Below are 27516 nucleotides of genomic sequence, written 5' to 3'. Positions count from 1 at the left end.
AAGACCTAGATGAACAACAGTTACAGATAAGTGCAACACTGTTTTTACTAGGCTTGCTTGGAAAGTAGAGCAGCACGGCTGGATGAATAAGCATATCACAGCAGAGGCTAGATAATTGGGTCAGGGAGGGTTGCAGTTTTACAAGGCTGTGGGAGACCCAGGAAAACTATAGTAGCTGTACCATGCCAAATAAACATGATATCACCTCCCCACCTAAGGCAATTCAGGATGTCTTGCTTACATAATAGCTAGGAAGGCATTTCAGCCATCCAAATATCAGTAGTGCGGGTCTCTTTAGATGTGCAGGTTTTTAAGAGTTCTGGGTTCCCCAGACCCAACTTAGGTTTCTGCAATCATACAGCAGTTAAAAAGTAAATGGCTGTTAAAAAATAAAGGAGAGCCCAAACACCTCAGAATGCCTCTGCAGGGGGAGGAGGGACTCCCCCTCCCCCCTCAAGCCTTTTCCCCATGTCAAAACAGCACAGGGGGAGTTCTTCCCGTTTTTATTGTTCCACATGCACAGAATCTCCATATGGAGCAGAAAAAAACAGAGGGGGAAACCTCCCTCCCCTGCTATTTTGACATGGGGAAAAGGCTTGAGGGGGGAGGGGGGAGTCCCTCCTCCCCCTGCAGAGGCATTCTGAGGTGTTTGGGCTCTCCTTTATTTTTAACAGCTGTTCCCCCAAAGCTGCTGTTTAGGTTCAGGGAACTCGAATCCGGTCAGGGGAACCCAGTCCCAACTCTTTAAAAACCTGCACGTCTAGAGAGACCCTGAGAGAAAGCATGTTATATTACAATTTATCCACAAGGAAAGGACAAATCAACTATTCCTTGTAAGTAATGCCTATATGCCTTGCCTCATTGTTCTCTAGCCAATGATTATACCACTATCCTACATAAATGCAAATAATTAAAAAGTATTACCTTGCTAGAGATCACATGGTGCAGTTAGTGTTTCACTGTAAGGGCGTACCTTGGCCGAGGGAGTCATTTCTGGAACAGGCTTTTTTTGCAAACATTTGGGCTCCACTCCTGGGTATAAACTAAGAACCCAAGGAGATTTTTCATTATGCTTACATTTTCACTGGCTACCCGAGTTCCAGACACGAACCTTCTACGAAAGTTGTTCATTGTAAACTGCACTGCCCAACAAAAAAAATGGTATATGAATGTACTTAATAATAATCTTCTCTTCAAATGAAAGCCATTATAAAGCTATACCAAGCTACAGTGTAACCTTACAATACAAAGTAGTTGTTGGTTCTCTTACACGGATTCTTGTCCATCTTAATCCATCTCTCTGTGCTCCAGAATGCCAGATTAGATTTTAGGGGAGCAGGCAAATACTTCCAGAGAAAGGCATGCTCATGCAGCTCTTTTTTTGCTCCTGCAAATGTGCCTACTAGTTAAGCACATATGGATATTGCTGGACTTTATGCCCATCAACCTAGCAAGAATGTGTTCCATTTTTTTAAAAGACGTGCTCTCAAGAAAGGTGCATAGTAGTACCTCCTGTGATCATACCCTATTCCACTCAGTGTAAAGGACAGGATAAAGTGTTACCTGAAGTGGTCTCCTGATGGGGCACTGCATCTCGAGACATCTTTGTTTGCTTACTGGATCTATATCCTACTTTCTGACCAGAATCCCCAAAGCGGGTTCATAGTGGGTTGAATCCCAGATAGAGTTGGGGACGGGATTTCCACAGGTTCTCCCTCCAAAAGCAGACCTCCAGTTCTCCTGTCACACTGTTCCTCGGGGTCCCTTCCATCAAAAGCAGCATTACAGAGGAGCTCCAAAATTTGAGGAGGAGGGGTAAAGAAATGACACTCCCTGGATGGAAATCATCTGAGGGATACTCAACCTACTCTTCTTAAAATGCAATGGATTCAATTTAAAAATCATTTTTATTTGACTTATAGTCTGCTCTCCCTGCAATGCAGGCTCAGAGCGGTCTAACAAGTGGGCCCTTGAAAAGAGCTGTGTGAGGACAGACAGAATCAAAAACAGAATCTTAAAATACTGAACTCAACCCCCACCCCTTGCCCCCCACCAAAAGAAAGCAAAAAACTCAAGAGAGCATGGGAGGAGAACAGAAGGGCTGAACCAGAAGCAGGCATGTGAGGGTATCTGTGCCTGCCTGCCTCCCTTTCCAGTTAAGCACAGATTTGAAGCAACGCATCACTCTAATGGCATCTCCAAGTTGTCTTAATTGAATTCTTTCCTACTTTCCACATTCCACGGAATAAGGTTGCTACAGAAGTTGCAAAACCTTCAAACCCGTAACTGCTTAAAACAGCAAAGCTCAGAAAGAAGGTTGCTGTCGATTTTGAAATTACTGAAAACATTGTGAGAATTATGGATTCTATGGACCAACCACTATTTCAGGCTTTTTACATTTGAAAACCAAATTAAGCTTGATAATGTTTGATCTATTTTCCCAAGTTTTCTAGAAATTTTGTATCTGAAGTGGCACTTCCTTTGCTGGACTTGACTGAAAATGTTCAGAATCCTATCATCTGCAAAATAAAGTGAACACAACTGTACTACACATAAAAAGTATTTTAATACATAAAATAGTAAATAAAAGTGGCAAGCTTATTTTAAATAACATCTTTAATTAAAGTTTTTGCAAAGGCAAAATATTAAACTTAAAATAGGTCTTAGTACATCAAAATACTAAGTATTCTAATTGTATTCCAAGCATGGCCTTTGAAACACATCCTGTACATTCCAGGAAAAGCATCCTTGATCTTCAATTGTACAGACTGAATTTTACAAACATAATAAATATATTTACCCCCTTACACATAACAGTATATGTACAACAGCAGTTGACGATAGTAGCTCAGAACAGCAACTAAGGATATTTCCCACCCCTCTAAATTGTAGTTGTACCCTAGGCACACAGGAGCAAGTGAAGATGTGATGATCTCATATGTGGCTAGCCTGCAACTGTTCTTCCACTTAAAGAAAAATCTCTTTTGCTTTTGTTAGCACACAAATTAAGAGAAGTTCAGAAAAGCACAATAAAATCTTGGGGTTGGATCCAACTGAACATTTTTGCTGGTGACAGTTTTTGTCAGTTACAGCAGGTGTAACCTCTCTGCTCCTGGGAGTCTCTTGTCACCCACAAACAGCATTTCAACAAACATTTTGGCTTCAGCAGAAGGGGCTGGATGGAAAACGCAGAAATCCAACTCCATTTTCAGAAATCCCTTCAGATGGTGCAGTACCCAACCCTTGCTTTCTGAACATAAGTGACCTACTTTTAGAATAGAGAGAGGCAGAAAGTTCAAATTTCTAGTTGTTGAAAATAAAGAGTAGAACTCGCAAGCCAAACTTTATTTAGTGCCTTTTAATTTTACACCACTGAAGATGGTGGGAGTTCCATGAACTGAGCCACCCTCCTTCCAAAAGTAAGTCTGTGCAGGTCCAATTCTAACTGGGGCTGTGGAGTGAGAGGAGATGGATTTAAGCCCTCCTCCATTCCATTTTCCCTGCATGAAATGGCCTACAGGCTTAACTCTTCTACCCATCGTGGTTCTGATCAGAACTCCCCCTTCCCCCAGCATGCCAGATGTACTTATTTTTAATAAAAACTGCTGGGAGCTCCATTCAAAGAACACTCTGCATCTCAACACAGTTTTGGTTTAGCGCAAGGCAGCCATGCTTCAACACAATGAATCAAATCACTATTTTTTTCTGAATTTTCAAAACAAAGCCAAAAGAGAATTTTTAAGCAGGAGTTTCAGAGTGAACAAGTTAAAGGGCTCCCCCCCCCCCCGCCCGCTCCTGCACTGCAATTGCAGAGTTTTGCCCAGCAGTAATTTGATGGGGATATTATTGCTGTTTGATGTAGACAGGAAAGAAATAAACACAGAGAGATGCTAATACTATTTAAAAATAAAGACATTTCTACAAATCAGGTTATATAACATGTTGCATGTTCTTTGCTTTTTCTAGCAACTGTGCTTCAATCACAAGTTTCATCCCCTTGAGAAGACAGGTAGCCACAATATTTGTATTTCTGAAATCATGATCCATTTCCAGGGAAACAACTGATGACAAAAAACAGGTTGTGAACAGGAGCAAGGGAGACAAACTTGCTTTGCCACTGAACAGCTGGGGGGGGGGGACATTTTACACATTAAATTTAAATAGTCCAATATAAAGTTCTTTGTGACAGTATCTCTAAAAACCTCCTTAAAAGACAACTTTTAATGTAGATGCGTCAAATGATTGCACATACAGAAAGCCAATGACATCTTCAAAATGTTTAGTTACAATTGCAGTTCTATAGGAAGTTTACTGCCAAAGGAATCCAATGGGCCTATAATATCACGTCAATACAATGCAGGAATATCTGAAGATTGCAAAGGCACAAGACTCTGACCTTGGTGCAATTACTCTGTAAATCTCCATTAGCCTGATTATAGCATTAACAAGTTGTCTTCTCATTCCATTTCCCTCCACACATACATCTTAAAAGTTAAAAGGTGCTCCTGTTATCTGTGCAAATCTAAACATAAGCCCTTCTTGCAAACCGTTAATTGCTTCAAAAGTAGAACTGATAAGTATTTTAATTAAAATGAATTCCAGATCTATGCAAAAGAACCTGACCTACGTAAAGCTTAAGGACTAGCCATGGGAATCCCTTGCACTCAGAAAAGGAATGATGATTTAATGGAAACCTAACAAAATGGTCTGTTCAATTTACAATGTAAAAACCATGATTAAAATTCAAGTACAATAGTAAGTGTAAGCAAACTACATTCTTACAGCAAGCTGCTACAATAAAATGAAATTAAAACATGCCTTTTGATTTAAAAAGGAACACTTGATGAAGCAAGTAAGAGCACAAGTTTGGTACGTTTGACTGGCTTTCAGAAGAACTTTAGATCCTCTTGTTAAAACACCCTCATCAACCAAAGCATACACCCATAGGTAATTTGCAAGACACTATGCCTGCTCCATATCGACCTATCTGTAAGTCACTTTTAAAGCTGTGGTATCCTTTAAAATAAATAAAAAGGCTAGAAACAAGCAGCTATTCAGTGCCCATGATGTACACAATGCTAACACATTTGTACAGTATCTGGGTTCCAGTAATGAGTAATAAACTGTTGCAAAGTTGTGTTTCACAGTGCTGGGATTGGTTTTAAGCCAGTGTTCTCAAATTAAAAGGCTAGAATATACTGTGAACAGGCCATGAGATACAGGAGGATGCCAGGGGAAATGACAATTAGTTTCAATATAGTCACATAATCTTGACATTACATAGTGGTATATTTTCTTCAAAAATCTACCTTATTTTACACAGTGGGAACAAATTCCTTACACACTCATATAGGTTCAAGTCCTGAGCCAAAACTGCAGCCAAATAGAATTGCAGTTTCAGCAGGCAGTGAAGATGACCGGAAAGCAAAAACCCAATGATGTTTACATGTTATAAAAATTCAGATGTTTTACATATGTCACTATACAACAGAACAGACAGATTTGGCCAGCTTTAGTAACATCCTGGGCATAGAAAAACCTAATTGCTCATTGCAATATACAATAGATTTCCTGCAAGCAGAAACAACCAATGCATTCAAATTGAAATGCAAAAAAGAGAGTTTGGGAGATGAGGAATAGAACTAGTATGTAGTACTGATTAAACATACTGGCAATTTTCTTGAGCAAAAATATTAGAAATTAGATTGGAAAGGTTAACTACTGACATTCTCCCCATTTGTAAGCTCACTCTTCCTGGCCTCTCTTCACTACTTTTCAGAAAACCACCGTGTGTACTATTGGTCTACCCTGTAATAGTAAATCACCTGGGAGTGCATGTCTTCCTCAATATGGCTGAATTTCAGCCCCACCCCAATAGTGAAGTGAACCTGTATTCTTGGTCATCTGATTTTCAAAGACCCATTGCCACAGTCACAGAGCCTTCCAACATCTTGCTATTTATTGCAATTATTACTTATAGAATTATTAGAACTAGTGTGATTGTATTCACCAAGTTATTATGATGCCACCCCCACCCCAAATTTCACCCTCTTCCAAAGTGCACAGTCACCTGGAACTTTTGAACTTGCCTCCAGCAGCATCTTCTCTTGGCAATGGGAATACATTAAGTTAATGGGGAGAATTCTTTTTAAAAAAGTCCTTCAACTAGTCGTCAGCATACAGACCCACTTTGTTCAGCCTTTTCTTAGATGACCTTTTGCAAGAGCAGGGAAACAGTTATCTGTCTCTCAGTTGCCATCTGCAGGTCCTTAAAAGTACAACACCCTTTTGAATCATCAACACATTCAGAATTATTAAATTGCCTTTAAAATACAAATGACATCTTTTGGTACTGGGATCAAAGTTTTATATAAAATGCCTAAAACTGTAGATAAAGTTATGCATGGCCCAGCACAAGAGATTTAAAAATAGTTTACTCATACAAGGTAATTAGAACTCAATTTTTCTGTTCTTACCATTTGGTTAGAAGCCTGCACATAGTTTAAGCAAGATTCTCACCAATCCCACTCCCAGAGGAAATGGTTTGCACAGTTTACACAAAGACACACTAAGCCTTTTCCATATTACCATAAAAGAAGAGTTCCTTCAAATCAGTGAAAGGGGAGATTAAGCCTCACATGCTAGTTACCTTTATCTATAGGTAGAAGTGGTTAATTAAGGTATTCATACAAAACCAGCTTTCAGGTATAGCTAGCTGCACCAATGCCTCAGCTTTCCCATTTGAAGTAGTGTCTACATTGCCATGTTATTTCTTTGTTCTAGTAGTCTTGGTTCTACTTATTCCTCTCTGGTGTGCAGAAATAATTTCTGTTGAAGTATCTGTCTGAGTCTTAACCTTTTCTGCTATTTCATTTTGCTCTGAGTTTGTATGAGAAACCTTCACCATTCTGCATCTCCAATGGCTTTGGAAAATACATAATCTCTTCCATTAAGATTCATGATGCCATCTTTGAGATGAAACTTCCACTTGTTCTTACTTCTATGAATCTGTGGGGGTGAAAGGCAAAGTTGAAGAGAAACATCCCAGATCTTGCTTTAAAAACCAATATTCAATCCTATCTAGCTAGTCGTCTTATACACTGTAATATAATGGAAGACACATGCTGCTGTGTATAATGGGTGCGGTGCCACTGAGGCATCTGCAGTCCTAGCTCAAACAGCAGTTAACAGAAGTGCCTTTTTATTTATAAATTGTTTGCAAGTATTCTAACTAGGCAGATTCATTCTCAATCATGACATCTAGAGCATGGCCACTACGGCTAAGCTGAGCTGACAAAGAAAAACATTCTAAGAGACTGATTGGCTAGGATCCTTCAAATTCTTTCAAAAAGAGATTTTCACATCGTCTGTCTGCTTTCTATGCATGTGCACTACTTAGTATCAGCATGACTGCTGCATAATTTAAAATCATAGTGGAATAAGTGAGTTTTTATTAAATTTCAAGCTGAAAATACCTTTGACAAAAAAGCGATTTTGTTTCAGCTGACATACTTATGGGATGTATACCAGGTACTTCCCTTCTCTCTCACACAGGAGGGAATGCTTCTAAGATGGAGACAGCCATCTGCAGTTTTTACACACTATTGCATTAAAAATAACATTTTTTTAAAGTATGTTGGCTGATTAACTGGGGGCAACATTTTGCATTTCATCTGATTAAAATGTTGCATCCCTAATTATTAAGCAAGCTATACTAGAGAAACACAAGTTTTGCTAACAAGAATATATAACAGAAGGAATATTAGGCATATTTCTTTTGGTTCACCAAAAACTTTGTTAAGGCAGTGTTTACCATAAGGATTCTTAACAGCAAGCACTAGCAAAGGTTTTAGGAATCCCACTGTTCAAATTATTACCTTATCATACTGGCACACAACAACATTTTCAGTATCAAATAACTCCTGTCCTTCTTCATCACTCACATCATCTTCACTATTTAGAGGTTCCTAAAAAGAGAGTAATGGACTGTATTATCAGATTACAGTAAAGAGCGCGCACATGCACACCCCCACCCCCTGTACCTCACCCACATAGCTGTTTTGTATGGCTACACACAACTAAATTATCTGAAAAAAGCTCAATTAAGAGGATTTAATTAATCAAATCCCTTATTTGTCCACTGAAAGTTGACTTCATCAAGATCAATTATTTTTTGTTTTCAAATGATGAACTGAAGCTAGAGCTGATTAGATTATCTTGTAAGAGTATGAAAGGCAGTTTGAAGGACACACTCAATATTCATTTGCTCTTACCTCTTCAACCTGACCATCTTCACCTCCATCCTTCTCTTTGTCCTCTTCTTCGTCGTCGTCATAATCTTCTTCCTCCTCCTCATCTTCTTCAGATGATGTGTCACCTGCTCCATCTACCTGCAGCACTAAAGGTGCCTGTGGTTGTGCTGGTTGCTGTGGAGGTTGCTGCTGACCTGCTGCAGGAATCTGTGCTTGTGCTGGTGTAGGTGCAGCCACTGTTGTAGGTATTACCTGGGTCTTGTTTCCAGTAAATAAAATTTGTTGGGGCTGAATAATTACCCCTGTTTGCTGCGAGATCCCTCCAGGAATGGGAGCCAAAACCTAGTGATAAAAAATAAATTGTTTATAACAACAAAATCACTTGAAATCAAAGTTTGTATTTATTACATCCTTTACTCAACCTTATATTAAATTAGGGGCTAAGAAAATATAACATACTTTTTACTGTCAGTATTTCATCTGTTAAGAAACACACTATAAAGACTAGTAACATACTACCAAGTCATGGATACGACTCAATGAACAGTAAGTGGAACGAGTTTACAGAATCTCTTTGTCCCTAAAATCTACTCCTGAATGTCAAGAACAGAGTGAAATGCAACATGGAGGGCTGTAGCGCAAGGGAGAAACTGTCAGAAATAACATCCTTTCTTCTTAACGCTTCTCCCAATAGAATAATATTTCATGCACAACCAGTATCTGAGACAGATTTCTGCTGACTCCCTTTCTTTTGCACCCTATTGTCCTGTTTCCCACTTTGTTCCCAAAGGTTCCTTGTCTGTCAAACAGCAGACTTTTGACAGATATAATAACAAAGGGATAGAGAAATATGCCATTGTTCTATTAAATAGCTCCAAGTGTTTTTTTAAAAAAAATAACCATTGCAAGTTAATATTTACCATCAAGTATCATTAATACTAACTATGAGAGTCTCCTGTACTGAACACAGCAACAGACTTTATAGACAACGTTCCTGGCAGCAGTGATTAACAGTTTTCAGGATGAAGCCATCCCATACTCAATGTAAGGTAAAAGGGAAATGGAAGGAAGCAGAGATACTGTATTTACCCAAAAAGACCCGCAGGTGTGCCATGGAAAAGAGGAGGGGATTATCATGTCTTCACATAGAAGTTACAAGTATGTTCAGTAACACCCCCCCCCCCTTTGTATATAACATGAGGGGGAGTTGCCTTACATTCAGTGTTGTCTTCCTTTTGGGCAAGTACAGCAGATTATGTTTGTTTTCACTTCAGTACTACATGTCATCACCATTGTGTTTAATTACTCAGAATGGCAAAAACAAGTGAATGACAAGCTTCATGCTACTTGTTTCCCTATATTCTTTCACCTTAGAGGATTCACGGGGTTTTAATCTTTGATAAAAGTCAATTATCAACTTTGATTAAGAAGAAACCAGCAAACAAACTAAACTCAATGCAAATCTTGGCATACAGACATCAAAGTAAAATATACTTGCAGATTTAGTTTCAGAGATCTCCTTTACTTAGCCCTAATCATCTTACTTGCTGAATAACAGGAGACTGTACTCCACCAGGTTGCATCTGTGGTATAACCTGTTGCTGTAGAACCACTTGCTGTTGGGGCTGAATGATGTACTGTGCTCCATTGGCAGTTCTAACCACTTGCAGAATTTGGCCTGTAACAAGATCAGTCTATTTGAGTATTTCAGTTAATAACCTGTGTCCTTCCCTTGACTAAAAGAATCACATGACAAAGTGCTACATTATTTGACATAAAGGAACTCAAGTAGTTTAAACACAAGGACATATATACAAACTCTGCAAGGACTTGAATGATATCAATTGAAATAGCGGACACTAGATTACTAATTTTGCTTGAATACTTCTATCACTCTCTAGCAGCATGTGATAGTCTCCCACCATATGAACTGCCTTGCTGGATCAGACAAGGGCAGGACAGCAGGCAAGACACCAGGCCAGTTGCCGTTTCTTCTTCTTCTCCCTGCTTACAATGCAGAATGAGTGAAGGCTTCCTCATTTCAATAATCTTCAAAGATGATGATGATGATAATTGCGCTTATATACCGCTCTTCCAGACAGATTAGTGCCTCACCTAGAGCGGTGAACAAGTTAAGTGTTATTATTATCCCCACAATACAGCTAGGGATGGGGCTGAGAGGAGTGGCTTACCCAAGGCCACCTACTGAGCTCATGGCAGTAGTGGGATTCGAACCAGTAGAGTGCTGATTCATAGCCAAATTATGTGACCACTGGACTATAGCAGCTCAATTTGCCATAACATTCAAATGTAGTCATCTGGTAAGAATGGAGTTTCTTTCCCACAAACCAGATTTCTAAACCCAAACTAAACTACAGTTTAGAATTCCAATCCAAGAAGATGCAAACTGTAATATGATCAGCTACCCACATACAAAATTTATAACAAACAAGGTAGACAGAAGGCTTCTGAAACAAGGCCTTCAACTGCACTCTGCATGCAGGAGGAGGGATGAAGTAGGCAAGCATAATAAGCCAGGTTCACATACATCACAAACAAACCTTTGTTCTGTTAAGTCAATTATCTGAATGCAACAAGGCAGTTTATATGATGGGGAACTGACACAGCCCTAAAGTTCACCTAGCACCACATACTATCTCCAAAAACACGTACAAGCAAAAGCAACCAAAGCTGAACTCAAAACACAGGAAAAAATACAAAAGGCAAAGCCAATGAACTGCAGGATTATTTAATAAAAAACTCCAGATGTGATTCATTGATCTTCAGCTGTTAATTGCACACGTATTTGACAATCATGCAATTTTCATCAGGATTGTGCTTAACGAGAGAACCAATTGGAAGGTTGTTTTAAGCAGTTTACTTAGGTATTTGCAAGTTCACTTTCTAATTTTTAGATTTGGTTTCTAATTTTTAATTATTTTCCTTTTTTACCTGTTATATTGCATACCAATTTGGAATCATATATTGAAAAGTGGTATGGAAATACTGTAAATAAATTACCTGAACTTGTAATAATCTGTTGGACAGGAGTAACACCAGCAGGCAAAGCTAAAGTAGCTGCAGTAGCAGCAGCACTCTGAAAGGAAAGCAACTAGTTCAGTAGCAAAATAATTATAAAATACACTAAAATTAAAGTGAAAAATCAATTATTCGTTAGAGCAGAACAGATCTGTGTATTCTATTTATTAGATTTCTCTACATTCAACCCTCATTAATCTCCTTCTCCCATCTTGAGCATTTTTCAAGGAGCATTTTTTAAAGCCAGTATTATTTTTTAAAAAATAAAAGCAGTAAAAAGTGTAATTTTTTGTACCTGATTTTTTTTTAAAAAAATATTTCACATATAATGCAAAGTATCACTGCTGTAAAATCTGTTTTTTCTGTGTACGATAGGCAAATTTATTCACTCTGCCATTCACACGGACTCTATGAAAGAAATACATACTTTTGGCCAGATGAGGGTATATAGTTAATACAATCAGTTTAAGAAAAGGAGAGCAACTTCTAATCTTAACAGGAAAGTGTAAGAGTAAAATAACTAGAAAATTTTATTTTGAGGGTGTTCAGAATTCTCAGTTAGCTCAGCAGTAGTCCTAGATTCTTAAAGCCAGGATATTCCATTTTTTTTACTCTCTGTGCAATATTTCATTTTAATGACTAAAACTATTGTCTAGATTATGCTATGTTTCAAAAGTATTAAATATCATTGAAAAAAACAGGCCGCCTCAATTTTTAAAAATTTTTTTTTTACAAATATATGTTAAATAATCGTGTATATGATGCAGTTTTAATCTGCATAGTAAAAGTTAACCGTTTTTCTTTATGCAAACTAAACAGCTAAGCTTGTTAATAAACCACTGTCCCAAGGACACTGCATATCCTCCAGATGTCATACACTACATAATCTTACCATACTCGATGCATTCATGTGCTGTATCATCTTAGAGTCTGGCACAATAACTTGCTGCTGAGGTGCTAACAAACAAGAGAAGGAACAGTGATCGTTAGATTCAAAACAGAATAATTTGCCATAGCTTATTAGTAACACATCTCTCGTCAAACAAGATTGTTTAACACTGTCATATCTAAAGCTCAGAAGAGTGTTTGGCAAATTCTAGGTGGCCAGAAGGCATGGTGCCTACAAATTTCATTGTAGTGCTGATTATCTTCAGCAATGATTTTATTGTATTGTCTGAGCAATTGTTAATCGAAGCACACAGCTTATTTATTATTTCACATCAGAATATATTGTTGTGTGACATAAAAATGCACTTCCAAAATCATTGATCACTTATGTTAATTTTACATCATTCAGTGGTAATGGATGAATTCATTTCTTAACTTGTTTTCTATACAACCTCCAATATGCAATTAAATGGAGCATTTTAAACCAAATATGAAATTCTAAGAAATTATAGAGAAGTCTGGGTAAGGTTACAAATTAGCGTTCTGTTGTGTAGATGACAACTATTTGTTTATATACTACAACATTTTTTTCACATCTTTAATAAAACTATGAGGAACTGTGAAGAACTAAGGATTAGTTTTGGAAGTAGTGATAACTAGAAAACATGGACATTAAAACAAATTCCTAAAAATGAAAAATGTCTAGCTCCTAAATCCAAAGGGAATTTATCATGGCCTGGCTCAGAAGTACTGTGAGGCTGAATGATAACCAACACTCTGACTAACAAGGTTCCTTTTTACACTCTGCTTTCTAAAGTGAGGAAATGTTTAAGTACCCAACTGTAATGTTTTGTATGTAAATAACTTTGTGTTTTATTTCTACTGGTTAATGCAGGGGTTTTAAATATTTGTTACTGTAGTTTAAAAAACAGGCCTCTGAGGTGAGAAGGCAGGGGGTTGGTTGGGTGGGTAACTAGTGTGCTGTGACTGGATGGTAGTTATACCCTAGGGGCGAAATGAACTGCAGTTTTCAGTTAAAGGACTGAGAAAATGTGTTCTTTCTGTCAAGTTCAGTGAATCTGTGAGGAGTTCTGAGAAATGCTATCTAAGTCAGGCAAACTGTGTGTGAGTCTGGGTTCAGTCTGTGTGTATCTCAGACAGAAGTTATTCTATCTAGGTCAGGCAAGCCTGGGGGAATCTGTATCTGTGTGGATGAGAAGAGTGTTTATTTTGTTAGTGAAGATCTGTGTGGAAAATTATTCTTTGTGACTGGGTAGGGGTGCCAGGTGCCCATCAGTGGTGGTTGCTGGGGAACAGCAGGAAGAGGTAAGCCACCCAGGAATCTCCCGCCACCAGAAGACTTCCTGTGCTAGCAGGCATGCACCCCTCTACAATGACATCATTTCTGGAAGAGACACCATCATGGCAGGAGGCAGAGACATGGGGGTGTATGAAGGAAAGTACTGCACCTCCCTCCCCGCCTTCCCAATCTCACACAAGTTGCTAGGACACCTGGCAAGCTTATGATTGGGTCTGTATATACATCTTTAAGAACATATAACTATTTTGAAATCACCAAACTTATGAACTATTTTGAAACCAACACACTTATCAATACTCTACAACCATCACACTTATGTATTTATAAATAAATTCTACTTCTGGTTAAGCAACAAAAAAATCCCATTTTTACCTCACAGCCAACCCACACACTGACTATTCTGTCATACTACTATCTATAACAAAGCTTCCTATAAAACCAGACAAACAGAAAAGATCTAAGGCAAAAGCCTTTGGTGGCTGTGAAAACCTTTTTAGAAGCAGCTATAGGCCACACAAAGGAACAAAATGCCACAGATGGTATTAGCAGTGGGATTAAAATCCCAATGGAAAGGTGATCCCAAGGTAAAAGCCTGGTTAAAGCTGGTAACACATGAAGTTGTGTGTGTGAGGAGTAAAAAGGAGTGTTGGTTGTGACCAGGGCCCTCATGAGCTAAAAGTTTAGGGTAACATAAAGAGGAGTTGTAATAAAGGTCTAATAGCAGGTTTAAAACAAAACTATTAAACTTTAAGATTAGAAGGCACAATATATCCAGTTTAGTATTTCAAACAAGGACCAGACCTGAAGACCAAGCACTAACAGAGGGGAAAATGACAGTAATAAGGAGTGTGTGGTGTACTTGGTCTATACAGGTTATGATTGCTGAGACTGGACAGGTTGACATGACTTTTAAAAGTGCAAAACTATTTTGGGAGGCGCCATACCAAGCAATGCGTATTTTCTTTCATTAATTCCATCTGACACATGACTGAATGGCTTATCACACCTTTTCTCCAGACAAGCTCCACTGGGAAGTGAGTTATGTATGCTGTTTAGTCTGCCTGCTCTCCTAGGGATTCTCAACTTAAATGCGAACAGGCTTGTTTACTTGACAGATGTGCATGTTGCCATTGAGGACTTGCCCAGCTCTAATTGGTCCAAAGCACTGGAAGTATACTTTGTTTACCGACATGGGAGTTCTTAGGTTTAACAAAAGAAGCAGAATAGGTTATGCAAAAAGCCAACTCTCATCGGATTCTACCTGATAACTGCATAGGAGAGGAATAGGCTACCAACAGCTGCTCAAAGGCATGCAAGGCTGAGATATGATGCACTGAAAGCCATATTGGATTCTTAAATGCATTTAATATAGACTCTAGAAACAAGAACTTTATATCCCTACATGGAACTTCATATAAACCACCGTGATTAAAAAATTGTTGAAAAGTTTACTGTTTTCTGGTCTTTATAATCAAATATTTCATTCCATGAGATTGTCTACTATTATATCATCTATCTTATGCAAGGGAATGCCTAGATTACTTGGTTACTTTAAAAAAAAAAAGAGAGAGAGAGAAGGCCTTCTTCTTGCATCAATAATGACTCAGAATTTGCTTAATGCCCTTAAACAGGATTACAAGACTGAAACACAGTGGTCCTGATTAGGGACGTGTGCTTTGGGTTTCCGATTTGGGTAAAAATCGGTAAAGATTTGGGATTTCCGAATAGGGGCCAGCATTCGGAAATCCCGAATCAAAGCTTTCCAAAGCATTCGTAATTGCTTTGGGGCCGAGTTTAAAGGGCCCCTTTCCTGCCCTTTAAACATCTTCCCAACCCCCAGCCCCACTTACCTTGGCCCTGCCACTGATGGTGGAGGTGGTGTCAGCGGCAGCGGTGGCTCTGGCCCTCCCCGCTGCCCTGCGGGGCTGTGGAGGAGGCAGATAAAGTCCTTCCTGCCCCTCAAATGGCTGCTGCAGTGGCCATTTGAGGGGCAGGAAGGGCAGAAGGCAGTGGCTACAACCTTCCCCGCCGCTCTGCAGGCCCAGAGGAGGCAGTACAGTGGCAAAGGAGCCAGCTCCAGGCCATCCCGGCCTCGCACGGGACGCAGCGGCAGAGGAGCCGGCTCCAGGCTGTCCCAGCCTCGTGCAGGCGGCAGTGGCACCCAGCTAATCACCCTCCCCCTCTCCCTGCTAGCCAGGTAAGTGGGTGGGGGTGGAGGGCTTACCGCTTCAAAATTCTGGTATTTCCAAATTTTTTCCCCACTTCAGGTAAACCTGAAGCAGGAAACCCAAATCTTTTTGGGATGCACACTCCTAGTCTTGATTTAAGACTCTGGGCCCAGACAGACTTCCTCTTGTTATAATTAAAAAGTAGCAACTGTGAAGATAAATATCTCATTTTTATCCCCTTCTCCAAATAAAAATATTTACTTTAGATGTCTTCTTAAATCAAATACAAAGCAATAAAATACCAAATACAGTAAAAAAAACCTGCATCAAGATAATTAGCAACAAGAAGTCCCTTTGCTCTCAACTAAGAAAATCTAGAACAAAAATCAAACAGCACAAACCAAAGCTAAACCATAAACAAGACAACAAAAAGGCCTGTGCTTAGCAATCTACCCCGGACCCAAGAAATGTGAGTAACTATTAACCAGTTTTAAATTTATCATTCTTTAGCAAGGTGATTGAACAGATAGTAGCCAGAAAACTTCAAGGTTTCCTGAATGAATTACCTTTAGGGTTACACAGAGTTGCATCTTACTCTCTCTTCTCATTCTCTTTCCCATCAACATAAAGAGATTTAGAGTGGGTTGTCATCAATATGTGGATGACACTCAGCACTATACCATGTTTTCAGCTGATCTCAGGGAGGATGGAGGAAACTGTGAACCAATGCCTGGAGGTAGTTTTTGGATGCATGACTGCTATATACCTGAAAGTTAATCCCAGTGCTACTGTGGGACAGCAAAAACTACCAGAGATTTGGAGTGTCACCTGCTCCTATATACCTGAAAGTTAATCCCAGTGCTACTGTGGGACAGCAAAAACTACCAGAGATTTGGAGTGTCACCTGCTCTAGATGATGTTGCAGGTCCATAGCTTGCAGGTGCTGGACCTAGACCTACTGCAAGATAAGCAGGTGGTGATGGTCTCCAGAGATGCCTTTGATCAACTTCAACTGGTTAACCAGCTGCAACCTTTCCTAGGTAGAAATGATCTGGACACTGTGGTGCATGGTCTAGTAATACTGTGCTCTCTGTGGGGCTGTCCTTGAAAAGTGTTCAGAAGCTTCAATTAGTATAAAATGCTGCAACCAGGATACTAACAGGAATGAGTTGTAAGTATCATTATCACTCCAGTTTTGGCCCATCTACACTGGCTCCCAATTTGTTTCTGAGCCCAATTCAAGATGCTGGCCATAAAACCCTATGTGGCTTGGAACCAACATACCTTAAGGACTGCCTACTCCAATACAAACCTACTTGGCCACTAAGGTCATCCTGTGAGGCCCTGTTTTGGGCTAGACAGGTAGCAAGCCGAGAGAAGGCCTTCTTGGTCGCAGTGCCAAAACTACAGAACTCTTTCACCAGGCAAAGACATGGTGGTTGGCCAATTGTTTCATCTGACATTCCCTTAATGATCCCTCCAGCTTGGCTTTTTAATTTGGTACGTTTTGTTGTATCATATCTCTGCAAGCAGGAACATCTTTAGGGATGTGCCCCCCCCCCCAAATCCAGGAAATCCAGATCCTGGTTTTCAGGATGCCCAAAATCCAGGAAAGGTTCTCTGATCCAGCTTGGACAGATCAGAGAATCCTAGATTTATTCAGCCATTATTCCTTATGAGGAAAACTATCTGGGAGCAACCCAGGGGGTGGGGAAGGGGCATTTTTCAAGCAAACACCTCCAAAATTGCAGGGAACCTACACGTGACTGTCTCCTAATGGCCACCCAAGTTTTAGGAAGATTGGACCCTGAAGTCCAATTCTATGGGCCCCTTGTTCCCTATAGAGGAAACATTTCCAAGCAAGCTGTCAGGCAGAAACACACAGGGCAAGGCTGCCAGTAGCCAAAGGCATACTCCCAAATGCAAGAAGAATCCCCCAGAGCCAAAGTGGACTCAACAACCAGCATCAAACCAGAGAAACATGTCAAAGCAGGAAATTCCAGACAAACTCTACCAAAGCAAGGGACACAGCTGCAACTTAGCTGAACTGAAAGAGAGTCACTCACAGAAGCCAGGCAGAGAAGCCTTTCTCCCCAATGGGACCCAATGCAGCTTATATCATTCCTCCATTTTATCCCCACAACCCTGTGAGGTAAAACTATGCTAAGAATGTGTAATTGACACAAGGTCACCTCATGACCTTGCACGATAGAACAGCAATTCAAACCTGCTTCTCCCAAATCCTAGCCTGAAACTCTTTCCACTACAACACACCGGCTTTTGTGAGGTGCTTGCTTTTAAACAGTAGCAAGTAACCAGGCCTGGGTGAATCATGCAAGTTGCATGGTAGCAAGCCACCCAGTGGTTGCTGGGGGGCCTGACCCTGGTGGGTCCTCCTTCAGAGGCCAAAACAGGCCTGGAAAAGGCTCTGCCCCCCCCTTCCCTGCCTTTTACTGACAGAAGCCGAGGCCTGAAAGCTGGAACTAAAGGTGGAATCCCACAACCAGGGGAATCAAAACATTCTCAGATAAGATGTATATAAAATATAGTATAAATATATTATTAAAGGTGCAAAGTGACTAAGCGCTAAGGCTTAAAAGCTGGCAAAAATGTGTGGCAATGGCCACCAAGGACATAGCTTCATTTAAAGCTACAGATGCCAGTCTCTGGCTCCAGTCTACAGATTGAAGTATCCCTGCAGATCTTGCTGGGTTGAGAGTTACATATTTTGATGACTTCATATTTTAATGGCTTAATTTTAATTGGTTTTATGGTGTATTTTATTATGCATTTCAATTGTCAGATAACTTGGGGGCCCTGATTGGGCAGAAAAGTGGGGGCATAAATATTATAAATAGCTAACTCTGAAGGGATAGGGAACCTCATGGGGAACAGTGATCATTTAACATACACCTTTGGAAAAGGCCTTGACCCTAATATCTGACAAGAAGGATCCTAGGAATTGAACTCAGTCTTCGTTGAATTTACACATTAGAGATCAGGTCCATCAAAAAGATTATGTGAGCCACATACACTACCATCGTTATCGAAGACGTCACCAAAGTTATTATGGAAGAAGTGCTAGAAAGTAGCTAGGGTATTTGTGCCACATGGCATGATCTTGCACTTGAAATGTCAACAGTAGATACAAAAGACTGCTTTATCCTCCTCCTGGATTTGGACCAGCTAGTATGCTCTACGAAGATCAAACCTAGTAAATACATTGGCAGTTGAGACCCTGTCTAGAAACTTAGGAATCAAAGGCAAAAGGGCAAATGTTTTCAGATGGTGCACATCAGCACATACAGAGATGAATAGTAATCTCTTCTACAGATAGAAAAGAGTCCAGTAGCACCTTTAAAACTAACCAACGTTACTGTAGCATAAGCTTTCGAGAATCACAGTTTTCTTCTTCAGATGCATCTGAAGAAGAAAACTGATTCTCAAAAGCTTATGCTACAGTAAAGTTGGTTAGTCTTAAAGGTGCTACTGGACTCTTTTCTATTTTTGCTACTACAGACTAACACAGCTAACTCCTCTGGAACTTCTACAGATGTAACAAGTATTCTCACTCGTGATATTAAGTGCAGGATGAATCGCCTTGTCCAGGTTTTCTTGGAGGTAGGACAAGCAAGTGTAACTAATTCCTGTTCCGACAGTATATGATCAAACAGAGCTTGGCCCCTAAGTTGTAGGTTGATGGGACAATGTACTTTGCATTCTCTGTCTCGTAGTTGCTCTGGAAATCATTATTTGGTTAGAAAGATGGGAGGAGCAAAGCAATGAAAGCAATCCTAATGGGATAAATGTCCTGGACTCCTTACTAGGAATTCTCCATACTGGAGCCATTAGAACCTGCAGTTGTTGGAAGGAAATGATATCATGATCTAGGACCACACACTATAGTTGCCATTGCATACAATATACTCAGCGTGCCCAGTATCAATGCAATGTGAGTCAACAGATGAGACTGAGCTGGAGTTCCCAATGCTCCCTTATGCACTTCCAGTGGTACTTAACTTTTGTTGCTATGAAGATTCAGGTGGCAAGATGAAATAATGGACCACATTTATCTACCGTGTTGCAAACTGAGATAGAGGCAAAAGTTGTGTTGATTGACACAGGTTTGCACAGGACTGAACAATGGAGTAGTTTCAGATTCCACAGGGCAAAGGTTCCCCAGAATCACTCATGATTTCTTTCATGGAATCATGTTAATGCAGAGTCCATGATAAACTCTGAGAGCATCAGGCAGATGTGCATGTCGGAGATAACCCTCAATTTTCTTCAATAGGTCCTAGTGAAACTGACATAGCAGAGCACTATTGCAGCTCATGTCCTTGTTGAGGCACTCAAACTGGGTTTTGGGATTAATGCTGATCTTAGGATGCTGCAGCGTCAGCATAGCAATGCATCACTGAATATTCTGGCAATTAGAGTCTGGAAAGCATTCAAGCTGATGAACAAGAAACTCTTCTTCATTCAACAAGCTCAGGACCATAATGATCTTGAGCATCAAAATAGCGCAACCCCAAATCTGAATCAGGAATAGCAACTTACATGTGACAGAAGCAATGAAAATTGCCACAGGTGACAAGGAGCTGTTTAGACAACAGGACCCATAGTGAAGCAGAACTACTGTGTGTGTCCTGGGTGGGGAAAGCCGATTGCTTTGTTATTGGTTCTACCTCTGAAATTGTTAGTTCTTACTGTAAGGAGCAGCACTCTGCTGTAATACCTTCAATGGTATCATAGCTGAGGCTTTTTAAATCATCCCTCAGCTAGAAACCCAGATGGGATCAAATGGGAACAATCAATCCATCAGCCCTCTGCAAGTTTCAGGTTCCAGGCAACAGCTGGCTAAAAATCCACTGGCCAGAAGTAGATGCATAGTCAAAAGCAGGTCACAGTCACGTTCCAGGCAGCAATCCAGGACCAATGAGGCCAGAAGAAGGTACACAAAATTAATGAAAGACTGAGATCCAGGCAGAAATCAAAGGAAAATTTTCCAAGCAATAACTTCCATCAAGAGATTTAATTGTACAATCTAAGAAGCGAGCTTTAAGGCTAGTGCCAAGTGAGGGGACTAGTCATTGGAACCATCTTGCTGCATGCTTGGGTAGGCTCAGCCTAAATGGCACCTGTGAGGTTTGCAATGAAAAGCAAATGCTGGGGCTATAGAAGTCTGGCTACTGAGAACCTTGGTTCAATTCCAGACAATTTGTTGACACCATAATAAATGCGCAGTTGTTACTCCAGTATTGCACAAGGTACGGACATCTTTCCTTGGGACAGAATTTCTGTTCCTCTGGAACTATCCAACATTTCAACAGCAATACTTTGACAACAGGAAAATATTCCAAGTGTTCTGGTTTGACTCTGTGCACAAAGCTTGCTCAATGTACACTTCCCATTCAGAAGACTTCCAGATTTAATCCCTGCCACCTCCATTGAAAGGCTCTGTAGCAGCAGATGTTAGGAAGAACATTTCTCTGCCCAAAATAGAGTAAATGATATGAAACTCCATGAACCATCAAATGACTCTGTAAAAAGAAATGCCATATATGTACACAGATGTGAGGTGGAAAACTTTCCAGTACTTCATATTTCCACAGAAAGCTTACCATTTCTAAAGATTCATGGTTGCACACAATTAACAACAATTAATGGATACAACTGCCAATACAATGTTAGGAAAGCTTCACAGTTTCAGTGTTGTAAACAATGGTTTTCAGATGACAATTCCTAGAAAATGTTTTATTGATTTGCAAGTGAGACAGAGCCACCACAATTGCATATAACAATCCAAATTAAAAAATCAAATTATGAATTCACCAGATTAATTGTACAGATCAAATCAAAACCAAAGCTAAAATCATATCTAATACTGAACAGGGCCCTAGATGAGGATGATTAAATCCACAAAGTAGTGTTATGTGAGAGAAGATTTTTAAAGTTTTTAAAATGCTAAGATCTCAAAAAATTTCTTTACAAGATCCCTGCAGCCATTTCGGACTGTCTAGGCAACTCTGGTAATCCAAAATGGCCACTGAAGCTTCACTTCAACACTGGAGGTGAATTGACGAAATAAGGAAGAGAGGAATGGGTCGGAATAAGGAAAAAACAATTGGGCAGAGGGGGGATAGAGACTGGAAGGAGCCAAGAAAGCACTGAAAACAGAAAAGATGCACCAGAAAAGGAAGGACAAATGGGAGGGAAAGTGACAGATGGGATGAGACAGGTAGGCAGGGCAGAAGCAAGGAACCAGGAGAAGCAACAAAGCTATGGGCGTGTAAGGAGCAGGGCAAAGTCCTTGCAGGTCCCCCACTTGTTCTTATAAGTCTTTTCTCTCACATGATGCAAAGGGATTTTGCAATCACGAACTGGCTTTTGAATATGTAATGTGACCAATGAGGTGCCCCAGTGACTCCTGTAGACAAGAGTTAAATTCTATTAAATCAGATGCGTTGACATCTATGTCTGCAGTGTGCACACATTTTGGGGTGTGTGTTAAATTTAGTGTGTTAGTTTTCAGTCCCTTAAACTTAAACAAGGTAAAGGAAGTACATGCCTTTAAGGCTTCTCATGTATTATTCCAAAAACAATTTCCACATATAGTTTTGAAGGTATCTAAACATTTAAAACACCCTTGATTAGTTTATTGTCTTTCTGGCATAAATAGCTGATATTTTTGTAGAAATTCCTATGATGTAAGTATGCATATGCATGGCTAAATCTGTCCTTGTCCTAAACAAGTTTACGTTCACATACTAGATCAGATGCAGCAAAATAGCCAGTTCACAGCCAGACCAAGAGTCCTCATACAGCATATCTTACTTGCATAATCTTAAATTTCAGTGACTTCTTCATATACAAAAAAAACCTGAGGGCGATTTTAAAGAACTGATACTTGGCAAACATGTTGCTGCTTCAAGAAGTCTTTCTCCAGTGTATTGCATATGCAAACTATTGTGTTAGATGTGAGAAACTGAAGCTAGATGAGTTACAAAATATGTGAGAAAGAGACTACTGAGAGACTTTGTGTTCCTATAAGTTTTCTGTTGCATAGAAAAACTGCTGCACCCACATATCCTAAGAAAGCCAGTAAGGGACTTTGCTCATACCTTGCTGTGTTGCAGGAATAAGGACTTGCTGTGTCTGGGACTGCTGCTGTACTGTCTGCTGTGGCTGTGGCTGTGGGTGATGGTGGTGGTGGTGCTGCTGTTGCTGTTGCTGCTGTTGCTGCACTTGCAATAAAAGCTGCTGTTCCTCTGAATGAAATCCATCTACAGCCTTGGACTGAAGCAGTTTGTTCTCCCACAGCTGTGATTAAAAAGAAAAATGTGTGGAAGTGTATTCAAGAAATTATTATACAAGCAACTTACACTACATTATTTACAGATCTTTGAGTTTCCAGGAGAGGGGATCTGAGATCCTACATTTTGTTCTCATTTTTATTTCACTCACACACACTCTTCTACCCAATTATATTGTCAATCAGGTACAATGTTTCTAAAGCTGATGGGTAGGGACTTAGGGCAGCTTCCAGCAGAAACAAAGTTCCTTTCATTCCAATTTCTGATGCAGGTTCTGCTTAAAAAGTACAATACACTGGAGTGAATAAAGCAGACATGTAATGCTGCAATGCTTAACACTTTTCTCAGTTAATATTTATGGCTTTGCTTTATAAAAACAGGGAATGTTAGCTTGGTCTGGGATATTTTTAAAATCTTAGAATTTTGATTAGCTTATAAATATATTACTTTACTAAAATTTAATTTGCAAAAGCAAGCAGTAATTTCTCAATGAAATCTCAATGTATGTGAAGAAAAAAATCTAAAGCACAATCTTTGCTTCATTTAGAAAGTAAATATCAGCTCATTTTTTATCTTTACAAGGCAGTAATGCAGTCATATTACAGCAATTGAATTTCATTTTAAATACAAGATACATCGCTTTGGGGGAGAGTAATGTGAAGAATCTCAAACAGATACATGTCTTCTTAAGTGACAAAGTCGTACTGGAGTGCTGGTATAGCACAATGGCTATCTTTCCCCATTTCAAACTTCATTTAAGCCTCGAATTCACTAGGTAGCCACAAGCAAGCGCAGTCAACTGCTTCCACCTGCAATACGGCAATATCAGTGACTTCCTTTGTTTGATTTTGTAAGGATTAGAGGATATGTACATAAATAAAAAAGAGTCCAGTAGCACCTTTTCTATTTTTGGACTCTTTTCTATTTTTGCTACTACAGACTAATACAGCTAACTCCTGAGGATATGTACATGAAGCTCATTTAATACTTGATATGAAAGTATTAAACAGAAAAATAAAGCCCTTTCCCTAAATGAAACTCTCGGTTTAAGGGTAACTGCTTTACAAGATTTTAAGTTAACTTAAAGTGAACATAACTTACTGTTTTCAGTTCCACAAGGACTTGCTCATCAACACCCTCATCCAGAAAGACTTCTCGGACATCATTGATAACATCTTCAATCACAGACCTATATAGTTTAGGCTTTAAAAAGTCACAAGAACTGCTTGTTAAGCAAAAATCAATCTTAGTAACATTTCAGAATATTTTGAAGAAATATTTTGTCTAACTCTGCCAAATTGTATTAACAAACTATTTCATAGAACATGGTTCCAGATTATCTTTTCATAAATCCCATATTTGTATTTTAATGCCTCTATTTAAAACAGGTCTAGCAACAAGAGCTCAATTGTACCATCGTATTTGTTTGGTATTGCAGATGATTTTACAGAAAAACAGTGCTTCTACTGCAAAAATACATGTGTCAGAAACTACTCTACAACAATGGGTCAAACTCTACTATTTCAAGTATGTATTCTTAGTTGAAGTACAATCTGTTTTAAGAGGATTATACATCTAAATTGTCACTCAAGTAACTTTGACTCAAAATTTAAATCAAGCCAAAGTACTAATCTAATCCACACCAATTTCTGTCAGATTGACTAAAACTTCAGTTCATAGCTTCCTTAAAGCTCAAACAAAAAGATTCAGGGTACAATTCTACTCATACTTGTGTGTAAATTCCTTTTACTCATTAGAACTTGCTTTAAAATAAATGTTTGTAATATCAAACTGTCAGAATAGTTTCACACCACCAAATTAAAGTGGGCCATAAAACCAGTTATATCATTGTAACTAAATTATGAATCAGAGCACAAAATAAGATTATATCCAAGTATTTCAGCATGAAGCTGCCGATGGAGTTAAAAACAAGACCAACAGGCCTATTTTCCCCATCATCCCTCTGCACAAAAGGCATTTAAGATTTTATGAAACATAATCAAATTTATCACATAATATGCATAGGCACACACTTAATGGTGTTAATCCTAGTTTTTTAATGCAAGTCTACAGTTCTATGCCTACATGAAATAAGCCCTATCAACCTGAGTGGGTATTACTTCCAAGTAAACATGCACAGGAGCAGGCTAGAAGACATGGGGCACACTTTAAAAAAAATTGAGGAAGGAAATCTGCCATCAATTTTGCATAACATATAAAAGGGACAGACAAAACTTAGCAGCGAACCATCCGCTTTGATATCCGGCAGCCACAGCAACTTTGTTTTAGAAACAAGGAGTGGACTAGAGAGTGACAAAGAGAGCGCCTTTTCATCTGTGCCTGAACAGCGCAGGCACCTCCCAGGCTGCTCTCAGCGGCTCTCTCCCTATTTAAAGGCTGATGTGGTGTTTAAACAGAGAGGCGGTGACGTGGGGCTGGAAAGCACCTTCCCATCCTGGCAGAGTCTATATTAGAGAGCGAGAATGGCTCTATATAAACAGGGCAGCCACAGGGAGGAGGAACACAAGGAGCAGGAGAGAGAAAAGCAAGGGGGAAGCCATGATGGATCCGAGAGCACAAAACAGAAGCGGCCAAATCTGCGGCGGAGCCTCCCGGTTTGTCTACAGTGATGGCGGTGGGGGGGACTGGATTTGAATACATTCAAGTTTGTGTTTTTTTTTTAATGTAGAAATCGTGATGGGAAAAGGGCGAGGGAAAGCGATGCAATTTTTTTTTTTTTTGGCTTTCGTGTGACTGCTTGTTGCAAACCTCTGTGAAACCGAGACCCAGCCTCGGTAGGAGCCGATACGGGAGGCAGAAAAAGGAGGCGGGAAAAGAAGAGGGGCGGCTCGTTACTAATTTTTTTTAAGAATTCTTGACCAACGAAAATAAAAAGTCGGACGGACCCAAGGCGGCTTCTGAATGTAGTATTTTTGGGGGGGTGAGAGTGAAAGGGGAGGGGGAAGAGAGGAAAGAGGAAATATTCTGCCGGGCTGAGGCAATAAAAGTGCTTTTCCACCTTCCGTCACCGTCACATTTACACTAAGAGGAGGCTTCGCGGATGGTTTCAACCACCGACGTGTTAAAAGAGAGAAAGAAACGTTAAAAAGGCACACAAACATTCTTTGTGGAGGGAACGAGAGAGCAACCCACCACCGTCCCCCAGGCTGAGAGACAGAGAGAGGCGGCGGGCGAAGAGCGGCGCCCGCTCGCCCCAACCCCACTTCTCCCCCGTCAGCCGAAGCAGAGACGGGCTCAGAGCCCCCACCCCAGGCTCCGGGGCCGCCCAGGAGGGTCTGCAGCTCGTCCCGCCGCCCTTCTCGCTCTCTCTCTCTCTCGCCGCCGCCCTCCACCCCGTCCGTCCCGCCCGCCCCAAGCGGCCTCCCGCCTCCCCTTCACGAGCCCCTGCCCGGCCCTGGTCCTTACCACGGGGTTTGTATTAGCCGAGCTCGCCATGTCCCGCGCCACCCCCCGGCAGGACACTCTCCCTCACACACACCCCCAACAGCGGCAGAGCGGGCGGCGGCGACACCCCCGATGGGCAACGGCCGCGCTCAGGCTGGCTCTCCCCTCGCCCCTTCCCCTGGTCTCGCCTCACGGGCTTCCCCCCTCAGCCCAACCCGCCACCGCTTGACGGGGAAAGCGCGACAGCCGCCCTCCCCCGCGGCCCGGCCTTACACGGCGGCCCTTGGGCTGCAGCCGCCAGCCGCCAGCTCTGCTCACTTCGCCCCTTTATATAGCGAGTGGCGAGCTGCTGCGCGAGCGGCCAGCGAAAGGGGGAGGCCGAGGCAGGGAGGGAGCGCGAAGGACCGCGAGATTGAGCGAGACGTTTGGCCTCCTCCCACCTCCCCGGCGTCACGTCAGACGGCCGCCATGACACCTACCGAGGCGGAAGCGAGGCGAGCTGAAGCAAGGGGTGGGGCCTGAGGGGGAGAGGCTCAAGAGTTACACACCATGGCTATCCTCACACTACAACGGTTCCCACTCTCAGCAGCGAGGGCGTTTTACCGATGCGGCGCCGCTCGGCGTCTGGAGAATCGTGGCCGCTAGTGCATGGGGCTCTCCTTTCTTACACCGTTCTTGGTGCTGCTGCTGCCAGAAAAATGGAGAGAGGTTAAATCAGGCGCAGATTCCTCTTCCGAGTTCCACGTGAACGCCGCCACACGCGGGACTGGCCCCAGGAACTAACGGGGCGACCCTCGTTTCTGGGTCGTTCTGTGCCCGTTTCTATTAGGCGCCCCGGCGCACTTTCGTGGCAGTGAGATTTCGTACAGCCAGTTCCAACGACCGCAGCGATGGAGGCTGCGGCTCTGAAGGCGGGTTGCTGCTAGACTTGACTAGCTTCTACGATCGGTAGTTCCGCTCTCTCTCTCGAAAGACTTCCGTGTGACTTAAAAGCTCGCCCCCACAGCACTTTCAAGATGAGCTGGATTCGCTTTTGTTTTCCGTTCCAAGACGTGTCTTGCCAGAAGCTGCGGATAGCCACATGAATCCGAAGCAAAATGTGAAAACAGAAGCCGTGCCTGCACCTT

At 41.0% G+C, this 27516-nt stretch overlaps 1 protein-coding gene and 1 long non-coding RNA gene across 3 annotated transcripts in view; one reads left to right on the top strand and one right to left on the bottom strand.

The window, feature by feature from the left end:
- Positions 1 to 2544: 2544 nt before the first annotated feature.
- On the bottom strand, positions 2545 to 27048 carry GTF2A1 (general transcription factor IIA subunit 1). Of its 2 annotated transcripts, none has more exons than XM_054970467.1 (9): positions 26938 to 27048; positions 24086 to 24187; positions 22793 to 22991; positions 12184 to 12248; positions 11274 to 11349; positions 9797 to 9930; positions 8274 to 8594; positions 7878 to 7967; positions 2545 to 7008 (listed from the first exon to the last, which is right to left on the bottom strand). In XM_054970467.1, exons 1-9 carry the CDS (start codon positions 26938 to 26940, stop codon positions 6901 to 6903), a joined length of 1098 nt encoding a protein of 365 aa, XP_054826442.1. In that variant the 5' UTR covers positions 26941 to 27048; the 3' UTR covers positions 2545 to 6900. The 2 variants fall into 2 exon arrangements, with proteins under 2 accessions (XP_054826442.1, XP_054826441.1); XM_054970466.1 differs by lacking the exon at positions 26938 to 27048 and adding an exon at positions 26411 to 26707.
- Positions 25464 to 27516, top strand: part of LOC129323778 (uncharacterized) — a 28874-nt gene continuing 26821 nt past the window's right edge. The window contains exon 1 of the long non-coding RNA XR_008596484.1: positions 25464 to 25599. This is a non-coding gene — a long non-coding RNA (uncharacterized LOC129323778). The remainder of the gene's footprint in view (positions 25600 to 27516) is intronic.

Source organism: Eublepharis macularius, chromosome 2 (genome assembly GCF_028583425.1).
Source record: "Eublepharis macularius isolate TG4126 chromosome 2, MPM_Emac_v1.0, whole genome shotgun sequence".
In the NCBI taxonomy this organism is placed as follows: domain Eukaryota; kingdom Metazoa; phylum Chordata; class Lepidosauria; order Squamata; family Eublepharidae; genus Eublepharis; species Eublepharis macularius.
This window is presented reverse-complemented; position numbering and strand designations above follow the sequence as displayed.